Source organism: Hyposmocoma kahamanoa, unplaced genomic scaffold (genome assembly GCF_003589595.1).
Source record: "Hyposmocoma kahamanoa isolate Upper Pololo Valley unplaced genomic scaffold, ASM358959v1 93, whole genome shotgun sequence".
Lineage (NCBI taxonomy): Eukaryota > Metazoa > Arthropoda > Insecta > Lepidoptera > Cosmopterigidae > Hyposmocoma > Hyposmocoma kahamanoa.
In genome coordinates, this window is record NW_020654810.1 from 22,875,875 (window position 1) to 22,888,316 (window position 12,442).

General features: G+C 37.0%; 1 protein-coding gene across 1 annotated transcript; it reads right to left on the minus strand.

Moving 5' to 3' along the window:
• Positions 1 to 278: 278 nt before the first annotated feature.
• On the minus strand, positions 279 to 12,332 carry LOC113237274 (apolipoprotein D-like). Its single transcript, XM_026473664.1, has 4 exons — positions 11,970 to 12,332; positions 3,412 to 3,542; positions 801 to 1,003; positions 279 to 448 (listed from the first exon to the last, which is right to left on the minus strand). Exons 1-4 carry the CDS (start codon positions 12,102 to 12,104, stop codon positions 279 to 281), a joined length of 639 nt encoding a protein of 212 aa, XP_026329449.1. The 5' UTR covers positions 12,105 to 12,332.
• Between the last annotated feature and the right edge of the window lie 110 nt (positions 12,333 to 12,442).

The window sequence follows — 12,442 nt, forward strand, 5'->3', positions numbered from 1 at the left end:
CGTAAAAAATTAGATTTAATCGTTATGCCGTTTTGAAATTATAAGAATCTTATTAATTTACTGTCCACGCTGGAATAAGATTATTCCGGCGACGCCATTTTTTAATCTCGAGAACCACAGCTCCTAGCTTAGATCTGATTGCATTCAGAGAAAGTCATGAATTAATCGGTTTTAGACGCGTTTTAGAATAAGTCGCTCCTTTGTTTAGAAGATACAACCGATTTATTACTACTACTAATATAGATCTTATTAAAATCATAACTCATTGTCTAGAAAAACTAATTTATTGCTCTTATATGGTTAGTGATGTATTCTGTGGCGGTGCAGTTATTGTTCTTGGAGATGACGAGCCGGTCGGAGTCGAGCTTTAACTCCTCCATGATTGCGTAGATATGTGCGCGCACGCTCGCCTCGATCTCCCGCGATCGTCCTAAGATCCACATGCGATCTGGAATGTTACGTGTTAATGTTGCGTGAAAATTTATGACATCTTTTGTGTATTTATTACGACATCGATAGAGGGTTCTATGTTGAGTAGGCATTCAACATTGCAACAAAATGTTCTACTTGGGAGCTAATCTTTGGTGCTAGTTGAGTGTCTTAATTATTTGTTATCTTTTTAAGTTAATGGCCGTAAGCCAATGCTCAATAATAATTATTGTCCCAAAAAAAGAATTATCAAAATCGATTCACAAATAAATAATAATAGTAATTGCCTAACATACACACAACATACACAAAAAAAGAAAAAATGCAAAAAACAAAAACCACTTTTGAAGTCGGTTAAAAATTATACTAACCTGAATGAGCAAAACTGACGCTATTACAAGACCAGACGATAGCGAACTGGTCGTAGTCTGTGAACAGTATATTGTAAAGCCCTGCGCCGGGCAGCAGCTGACCGATGATGTAAGGCATTCGGTTGTTCAGTTTATACCGGAATGTCGACGAACCGTTGTGGTTCGGAATACCGATCCCGTACGTCGTTGATGGACTACCTGTCCTACGGAAAGAGTCATTATTATTTCTAGACTTTGTAAACATATTACATTTGAGCGCGTTCATCATGGTACTTTATAGGTTCTATAGTTTTTCATATATTTATATTTATGGGAGTTTGAAAGACAAGGAGAACCTTTCATCAGCTTAGAAAAACGCAGAAAGACAAATTAATTCAATTTCTCTAATTCGGTTTTATATTAGATAACTCCAGAAGTTACTTAAGATGCAGCTTCTGATGCGCCGCGGCCAGGGCTGGAGTTACCACTAGGCTCCAGCTTAGGGGCGCACAATATATGGGTCATAGTTGCCTGATTGAAATAAATAAATAATACAAAAACAATATCATGCGGCAAGCTAAATAAAATATATTTTTCTCAAACATGCTCGGAAATGTTTGCACTACTTTCAAAAAACGAATGCGATTTTCCTTTATTTTTTTCCATCATCTAAGGGTCGTATTACAGAACTCTACTCAATGCTCAAGTCAGGACTTCAGTATAGGACCAGAGTAGAGTTCTGGAATATGACCCTAAGATGCGATTACTTCCCGGCCAACGCCTGCAAAGTAGTATGAAAATCCATTAAAAAGGCAAAAGAAAATCTCATGCAGCCAACTGCCAAGTGTTCGTAATTGTCAGATTTAAAAGTATAATTTTTTTTTTAAATTGGCGGGTAAAATAAACTAAAATGCTTTGGTTTTTTTTTCTGTCGTTTTGGTCTCTTTTCGTTATGTTCTTCGCGAAAATAATTTATAGTGAGAAGAGCGATAATGAAATAGTTATTTTTGATATAAGTGCGGAAAGTTAGTCATTATTCACGAGTCTCGAGGCTTCTTGGCCCTAGCCAGAGGCGAGGGTCAAGACGCGAGACAAGTGAAAATGACAAATCCGCACGTGTATCAAACGACGTTTTTTAATACATTTGCGAAAAAACTACATTGAAAGTAAAATAAAACAGTATTTAAACAAAACTCATTTTCTGCTAGTAAATTAAAATAATGAAATACAACCACTGCAACCATTAGTTAAAAGTCTATGGAAATCTAGTTCTAACGTGCTGTTTTTGTTTATTTTCTGTAATATCGGTCTGTAACCACTTTTCTTATTATGAAGTCCTGGTACTTTTGTTTAAACTTCTTTAGGAACCCGTGCACGGTAGTGAGATACAATTTATCTGTAATACATAGAACAAATATATACATAAAAATCTCGCCTGTCACCCATTCAGGGGTAGGCAGAGACTGTGGACCTCCACTCGATATGTTGATTATATAGTATTTGTAAATAAATATAAGTTTTAATGACGAATGACTTACGTCACAAAGCACATAAATATGAAATAAATATACAATCTCTTTAGTTCTATGTTTAAGACTTAAAACAACAGTAAATTGAAAAAAAACTGGAAAAGTACAAAGCACTAGTGCGAGAAATCCAACTTTCCGCACAATTTGTAGTGCGAAAAATACCACGTTTTGAGCAACTGTATTAAAAATAAATATTTATGGATACACAATAAACCGCGTCATCAGAACTTCAGCAGATGCATAGATTAAATGTGCCTGGAAAAATTATGTCAAATATTACTATTAATTTTAAGTAACTTATCGAGTTCTTAGGTTTTCGCGATTGTTGTGTTTAAGTAACTTTTTTTTTACTTTTTTAAATATACACTTCTCTTTAATTTTCTATTATTTCCTCGCATTGTTTGAGAAAAGCACTATATAAGCCTCGGCCGGAACGGGTATTGCATGACTCGTATTAATTTTAATAACTCACACTCGTCCAACAATCCCTTACTCCCCGGCCTCTGCGATTATGTACTAAAAAAATCTCTTAAGAAACGTCCAAACTTCAATCCTTGGCAATAGCTTTACACAGCTGTGTAGGGCTTTACACAGATCCTCTATCGCGCGTAATACAGCCAGTCGAGCGTACGTGTAAAGATATTGGAAGGATAAGGGAACGACCGTGCGTGCGCTCATCGCTCGCACGCGCAATCGCGCGTTCCAAGATTGCCTACGCTCTTCCGTTGTAATAAAAACGAACACGACCAATCGCGCGCGAAAGAACGTTAGCTTAAAAAAATCACACAGGCATTCGCGCGCAATTGCGAATGCAGGCTTTCCCGCGTGCAATCCTGTGCGATCACGCGAGATAGAGTGTTGTAAAGGGGGCTATTGTTAATCTACTTTAAGGGTCGTATTCTAGAACTCTACTCAATGCTCAAGTCAGGATTTGAGTATGGTTTAAAGCACTCGAAATAATACTCAAGTCCCTGCCATTAGGGTCGTATTTCCAGTGCTTGTGTTTCAATTGCAATCCTGACTTGAGCATTGAGTAGAGTTCTAGAATATGACCCTAAGTATCGCATTGTCACTAAATTTTCAAGAAATACCTAGCTTCTTACCATCTGTTGATAGTATTGACTGTGATGAGGAGGTACCCTCGCTCGTTGAGAATCACTTCCAGCTCTGTGCAGCTCGCTGATATCTCCATCAGGTAAAACGATCGCTCGACTTCGTACCATGTCCCTTCCATCTGCGAATGTGGAATAGTGTTAGATTCCAGTATATAAAAAAGATTTTTTTATGATATCTAAATTACCCGCACGCTATGATGGCCGTTTTGACATTTGCCCAATCATCAAGTTTCATATTAGATCTTAGAAGATGGAAAAAATAGATTCATAACTACGTTGAAGGAGCTAATTGATGTACACACGCCAGCACATCAAGCTACGCATTGACGTATCTTGTTCCGTTGCACTGGAGGCGATTTTCGAACAAAAATTTGTAGTCTGGTGTGCGTTGTCCGTACATTGTTTTCAATAGTGTCGTGCAGTAAAATTTACGGATGTATAATTTTACGACACAACTCGGCATTTGTTTTTCGAAATTTTTAAAAATGAAGTTTAAGGGCGCGTTACCACTGTCGTCACGTTTTATTATCGTTGGACGACTGTCGTGTCTAGCCTGTTCCGATATCACGACTATCTGTCGTGGACGATTTTTTATCGTTAAACGACTGTCGTGACTAGCTGTTCCCACTTGATCGTGACGACAATTTATCGTTTCACGACAGCCTCCTTGTCATTTGCACGACAGAATCGTTTGATGCACTGCAGTCGCTTGTATGTTCTTTTGGAAGCCGGTAGTGTGTGTTCGTTCGAAATGGATGACGACGAAATTTTAATAATGTATTACTTTTTTAAAATGCTGAAGAGGAAGCAAACAAAGAAAAGAAAATTAACAACAATTGATGAGAACAAGCTGTCTTGATAGTCACGTTTGTGAATTCGGAACCACAGTCTAGTGTCAACTGTTAGTTTCGCCAAGGAGCATATAGATGGCGATGTCATAACTTTGCGAAATAAACATCGCGTATTTTTATTTTACGAGAAATTACTTCGTATGTGCTATTAAATAAAAAATAAACAAAATATTGAAGAGATATATGTAAATAAATAAGTTCAACTTAACTTTTAATCATTACAAATCAATATTAAGACAATAAAACTGAAAATAATATTGTTTCCATTGCATCCGTGTAAGGGCGCGTTCCCACTATGTCGTGACGACAGATTGTCGTGCAGTTTACACTGTCGTGAATTGTATTTTTAAATGAAGTTGTTCACACATAGCACGACAAGATTAACTGTCGTTCACGATTTTTTATTGTTATAGTCTCCTTATGAAAGAGTTAATCCGTAAAAGTACTGATACAGTACCTGTTTCTGCAGCCAAACAGTAATATAATGTGAGCATTACGACGTTCCGGTTTTGAACGGTAAGTTTATGTTTTGAAAGTAAAGGTGCTGGTAAAATTCAGGGGTACGACAAACAAGCTATTCTTCTCGTTAACGTACTCCAACCTTTTTAAGAACATTCTCGATTTGATCCGAGAACGGCCTTCGTGGCGGTCTTCTTTCATTATTGCATTCCACATTGGTTACCATACTTTTATCCATTTTAACTGCTTCCGTGGCCGAACGGTTGCCATGCGGTCTGCCACGCAGTGGTCCCGGATTCAATTCCCGGGCCGGGAGAAATATTTGTATGGCCTACATTTATTTCTCTTGTGAGTTTGGGTGTCCTAATTTGTGTGTCCATGGCACCCGCAACACAGGGTTTCCCTAGTAGCGGGGTTATGGGTGTGTGCGTTATTTATTGATTTATTCATTCATTCTCTGTGCCTGTACCACCCATTATCTATGGTACCACCTCAACATATCTTTCTCTATTTAGAAAGTCACTACCTACATCCTCTTTACAATATTACCGACAATACGAAAGATCCGATCCGACAATAAGATCCGAACACGCTTCCATTACACAAATTTTTGTATTTGCGAAGTTTGTGGAATTCACAAGAATGTAGAGCATTTGCTCATGGAGTGTGTTTGGACGGAACTTATCAGTGTGCGGTTAATTCCACGGCCACGGGTTGATTTTGGTCCTATATTTAGTGTTGGATGGTTTCAATCCGTTTTGTAGGACCAAACATGTAGTGGCGAGAAGATTTTGTATGCGTGTTTGGTTAAGTAGTATAGGGTTTTTTCAATGAGGACAGAACAATTTTGTATTTCAATAAAACACAGAACCATTGAGATATCAAGCTGAAACTTATTCTAGGAATGCAGTACTCATGTTACAGTTAAGAATGGAATTCAATCTTGTTCATATGACACCACCGCGAGCACGTTTGCAGAGTTCAATTCTTTGGAGCCAATTTTCCATACTCTTTCACTCATATCGGCCGAAATGTTGGCAATTTCGCTTTTGATATTATTCCTGAGTCTAAACAGCAATGTACGATTGTTGCGTATTGTTACAACTCAAACTCATGTCATATACAATGCAATGCTGGGCAAAAGCTTCCTTTAGCACGCTAGTTCAGACTGAGATCAAAATGACTATAATTTGTAGTCCGGCGGGACATATGACCACCGGTGGTACATCACCCTTGTATTTAATTGTATAATAAACACATATTGTGATCATACCTCACAACTTACAATAATAACGGCCTCACAAGTGCTTTTAACACATGAAAGTCAAAAATAATACGAACCGCAGGGTTTTCTATAAGGGCGGGTAGATTTTGACAGTTCATAGCGGCTATGTTGTTGATATTCGAACTGCATGCTACTAATTTAACTTTCGACTTCAAAAAAATGAGGAGATTCTGAATTCGACTCTATTTTTTTTATATGTGTGAAACGATTTTGATGGATCCTTTTTTATTGGAAAGTTACCTCGGCATTGGTTCCATGTACATTTGAAGAAAATATTCCATTTCTAAGGGTGGCAAACTAGGGGGGTTGCATCCGGTTTCACGCACTTTCCGGTAACCGATATCAATAAAACTTGACAAATATTCCACGAACTTTTGAAGTCGGTTTTTTTTAAATGTTGTAATTATTCAGTTACTAAAACGGTCAATAAAGACAAATCACATGGCAATTTACAGCGTCGAGCAATACGTGTAAATGAAAAAAAATATGGCAACGATGCGCACGTTGCGCCCATACGATTTACGTAGTGGTCCCTCCCAGTAACTATTCAGTGAATCATCAGCCAACACCCGTCAACGAAACCCAAGATCTATCGAAAACCGAGCCGCTGTTCGTGAGAGTGTTCAGGAGAACCTGAAGCATCCGTAGTCACCGTTTTACAACTAGCCGTATTCCATCGCGAACTAAAACGTTTGGTGGCACCTTCCTCTGTACAAAAACGCACAGTTCAAAAATGGAACACCCTTCCAGGGCGCGTATTCTCTCCATCTTACGATATGGGGTCCTTCAATCTAAAAGGCATCTTGTAGGCACGCAGGGTGGAGGTGGCTAGGGCAGTGATTGTTTCAACGCTGTAGTAACTTGATTTTGATTGTCTCTCCCGATCGGAAACTGCGTCTCTTCCGAGTCGAGGTGCTTAATAGCGATTCACAACTGGCCGATCAGAAACTTTTCAAACAAAACATTTCAAATCGGAACAATAGTCGATTTAACTCACAAATTAGAAAGATATAGTAGGGATCAGGTTCACCTTCTCGCTCAGTAACCCATCTGATTTCGAGACCCGATCGGATCGATGCCGATTTGAATTAAAGTCAGCCTGCAGGTGGAATGGAGTCATCTACCTTTCATTTATAAAAAAAAAACAAAAACAAAATTTTGAAGTAGATTAAAAGTAATAGATTTGACTAAAGCGGCCTCAACAACATGGCTGCTATCGTGTCAAAATCTGCCCGCCCCTAATGAAAAACCCTTTACATGAAACAAATTATGTATATATGTGGTATTTTATAACTCTCCTATTTAAGCATAAAAAAGTTACCGACTAATGTCGTTCGTAAACTCTTTAAAACGCTATCCTGGAAAGTTGGCTCTTTGCAGATGTGGCCTTATAACACCAAGAGTACAAATTTCGTGAGGCGGTTTTTTCATTTCATTTCATTCGGTAGTTTTTATTTTTTCTCGGCTTTTCGCGATAAGCATTTCATCCACTCATAAAAATTTTGACGTTTATCTTTAAAACGAAAAAAGTTAGGTATATTTCATAAATAGGACATTTGGAAACCGAAATTGGGAAGAGAGAGAGGAAAATAGGATCAGGCGAGAAAAATGAGACTAAGAGTCGTATTCCAGAACTCTACTCAATGCTCAAGACAGGACTTGAGCATTGCAGTGAGCACTGAAAATCATACTCAAGTCCTTGCCATTAGGGTCGTATTTCCAGTGCTTGTGTTTCCAGTGAAATCCTGACTTGAGCATTGAGTAGAGTTCTAGAAGACGACCCTTAGATAAACAATCAGTATAAACAGAGGCGGCTCGTGGGAGATTTCAGTGGGAGTTCACTTCTATGCATATTCATATCTTTATTGCTTGCCACATGGTTACATATTTTAAATAAAAAATGAAACTCACATTATAGTGTCCCATTTTAAACAATGCCACTAAACAACACTACGCTTCGTAACAACGATTGAATAATAAGAATTTATACAACACAACAAAATGCGCGCGAAAAAAATACGGTTAGCTTATTTGCGCGGATAAGGTATTACATATACATTCAAAAATATTAATATATATATATATAAAAGATAAGTATTCCCGGGAATACTTATCTTTTATATATATATATTAATATTTTTGAATGTATATGTAATACCTTTGAACTTGATAGATGCTGGAATAGATCTCTTCCAGAGATAAGCTCATCATTGTATTCATTAGTAACATGTAATTTTTAATGTCATTTATTTGTACAATAAAGAATTATTATTTGTCTTTCTTACACAATATCAATCTTCTGATAGCTACTAACTTTAGCACTTTCAAAAGTAAAGTGTTGAGTCTACCAGTACACTACTTACACTCTACAAGATGAACGTATTTTTCTTATCGAGATATAGTGCGATCATAAATACCAACATTTAATTAACTATTTATTATGTACTCGTTTACATAACAACTAACATTGACCTATGATTTATAAGTAAACTACTCCTTATACCTGGCATATAAAGAGGGTAGAGGTGAAAAACAAGCAAATTCTTGCGTCCTCGTTATCAATCGTTGAAAGGTCCGAGCTTTTAGACTTATGTAAACAGAATGTTCCCGTGTGTTGTGACAAACGATTTGTATAATACATAACCCAGTTCATTATACTCTTCTTTAATTCTCCGCTATGTTTTTGCTGAAACTGGATCATTCTATACCTTTCGTTGGTTTGTTTATTTAATTATTTATTATACAAGGAAACACAAATCTCATTTAGTAAAACGGAAAACAAACAAAAGGTAGCAGTTTCTATAAGAAATTTCTTCCTGCAGACCAAAATTCAGGACACAATTATTACAAGAACGGGTTTAATATTTTTCAACAAAACAACGAATAGTGTTTTTAATAAATTTGATTATAATATATAAGGACGGGCATTCAGGCAAATCTCATTTTTTGACGAGGCATGGTTACTACGGGACTGATTAGGTTGACGTGGTAGATACATTGACTTACAAATAAATGGACGACGGGTCTAATACAAAAACCACAAAAAAATGTCCCAAGTCAACCTATTTAACGTAGTGACATGTAAAGGAATATGAAAAAGTTAAAACGTTGAATTTAAATTGTAATGTCATCACAGTACTGTCTAATTTTGCTTGCTTCGCTGTCAGTCGAACAAACGAAGACTAAAGCGTGAATGACGCTCTGTATACGATTTTAACGCCCTATAAGTTCGGACACTTTTTAGCGCGGACCCGACGTCCATATAATTGTAAGTCAATGGGTAGGTGTGAATTTTATTTTTGATTACGGAATACATAGGACAAAATCTGAGTTCATCGACCGTGACAAAGTGCATGTAATCGCACTTGAATATTCATCAAAAGCCAAATCTAGTAAACACTGTTTCAATTTCAATATCACAATCAAAAAGGTTTGTCAATGGCTTTGCCAGTTCGTTTTGTTGGACTGTGTTTTTCCTTATATTGCATAACAACTAAATTCCTGTGTTCTGTTATAGATCATGCTCTACTTGTCTATGACGAAACGATACTTCGTGGTGATTGTATCAGCGAACTATCCAACGATATCGAACTAGCGTAGTCTTTAGAACTATGGACGGTTATTATTTAATTAGGTACACTCTAAGGTATTTATGGTCCACACTTATTTAAAATAAAATATTTTTAAGCCACCAACGCTCATTCCTAACAACACTACCTAACCACCTACCCAAATAACTAACTACCCCATAGCCGGCAGGAATCTGGTCACCGGTTGCGGCTGGTTGGTCTTCCCCTTCACAATCCCGGGCGTATCACTCCCCGAAACTGTACCCCCTGGTATATCCGGCTTGTCCGGGTCCGATTTACTCTGACTGGGTATGGAGCCAATGAGCAATGAGCACTACAAGGCTTTAAAAAGAATATCGTTCAGTATAAAACCTCGTTTATTTATAAATAAACTATCACTTTGGGCAATATTAACCAATATCTATCTATTAAATATATTAAGGCCCGCAAAAAAGCAAACAGTCGGAGTTAAATAACAGGTTTAAAAATTTCCAACTTTGCACACATACTTACGTAAAATAACGTTAAGGCTCAACTCGCATTGGCGCAGAGTCGAAGCGTCATGTTTTTCGCCTATAGTACATTCATATCTATTTTCCCATTATTAAGGTACAAATTTGTGTTATGCAAATATGGAAACGTGTGTCGACGCGCGTCGACGAGTTGAGCCAAGTGTATTCACACCAATTGTTTTATTAAACTAAAGATGTAAGGAATTGCCTACTTTACTGGAAAATAGGAAGTTTAAAACTAACTAACAGTCTAAAACTAATAAAAAATAAAAAAAACAACTATTTATTTATATAGATTTTAAGACTTTCGTCGTTATTCACTGAATAATTATCACTAATATCAGGTTTCTTACCACGGTATGACTTCTTTTTATTTTCCCGATATTTCGGAACGGTTGCACCGTGGTAAGAAACCTGATATTAGTGATAATCAACTATTTATTTACTTTAACTTAGGCCTAGTTTACAATTCGGGACGGAACTCCTTTTATGTAAATATATGTATACTTGTACTGGTGCTAGGAGTCCCGCTCTTCCACTATTGATTAATACAAACATACATAATCGATTAATAATTTATTTAAAACATTCCTCGATTACAGCTCTATCTACATAAAGTTTTAAACAAAAAATATTGATGCAAATATTCACATTAATATACTAAAATTCGTTTATGCAGAAACTAGAGTGATTGCTTAAAACCCTAAAAATACTTTTCGTGTACGGACTTAAAGTCTTTGCAAATTGAAAAATTTGGTTATTTAGAATGATGAGCATTGACCTTGGTAGTTTAATGATGATGGGTGAAACATTTATTAACACGAAGCTTTATTCGCATCATGCCTCTTTTAATTTCGTCGAGTTCTACTTATTTGACAGTAATTATATTGGACGGATGCCGGACGGGTTATGAGCCTTCAGCTCGCCCTTAAATCCGGTGGCGCAGTCAAGGCCATCAGCGGCCAACTGCAAAATATCCTTCATAATAAAAAAAGGACGGATGCCGGACGGGGAGCGAGAATAGACCTCAAGGTCACTCTGCAAAATAACAACTTTTCAGGAGATAGGATTAAAGGTTCTAAGAAGGAAATTAATGATATTTTTTATGTTTAAATAGTAGAATGATGTAATTTTACATATATACCTACGTAATTTTTTTCATGCAATTTGTTCTATTTTTATGACTTTCATGTGATAAAAGCACTTTCCACGTCGATGGCTTTCTAGAATATCCTCATATCTCAAAAGCATCTAATTCATCAGGATGAATTGCTTTAAAAACTGAGCCGAGTCTGCAGCGCAAAAATGACGGACAACAGACCATCTCAAAGTTGTCATGTGATTATTCTCATCAATGAAAAGCTCAAAAACCCAATCACAATAAAAGTTAGCATTTTCTGGATAAAACTCTAATATAATAGTCTGTAATAGATTTCTTAGGTTTTCGGGGTTGTTACACATAGGAAATGAAACTATCTTTTCGGACCAGCGTGTCGGGCCCTTTACAGGTCCCATCAGTCAACCGTGACCATGAGACCTGTTAAAGGGCCCGAAACGTTGGTATTTTTTTCTAAAAAACAAATATACGCGATTTAAATGCGGAAAAATAATTTCATTTCCTAAATGTCAGTGTCAAAAAAGGATCGATTTTGGATTGGGCTACTATTCTTGAAAAGCAACGACATGTGGCTTTATTATGATACCAAGATTATGCAAATAGTATTATTCAAAAGTTATGTTCTCTGTGATGTAAATTCACCTTCTTTAAAATCAAAGTAATGAGTCACGCCCTTTTCGTATTGTAAGGGAAAACGATCTAAATCACGTAGTATATTTGTTTTTTTTTCAGACACTTAACTTTTGCACTTACCCGTTTAATATCGAAGTTAGGCAGCGACGGGTATAAGGGACATTTTCCAAGTCCGGTACTGAACACAGCTTTAACGATCGTACAGAAAAGTATTACGTAGATCCTAGTTGCACCCCGCACTCTGAAGTCACCCATCACTGCATTTGACCACAAAATATTAACTGTTCTGAGATATAGATGTTTTGTGTGGGAAAGTGGGAACGTGTTTTGTAAACAGTATCGTATGTTTCGACAACAGTGTGATATGAGCTCGCGTGGCGGCACTCCGCGGTCGGATTTCGACTACCGACAGTACTCCACGGCTACGATAGAATATTCATTACGACGATTTAAGGTCACCGCATACGTAAAGGGGCGTGGACTGGCACTAAAGCTTGAAGCATACGAGTAAAATTTCTTACTGAAACAATTAAACTTGTAGATGGAAAATTGCCTGAACGAAAACGAAATGAGACTTTTTTTATAATACCAAG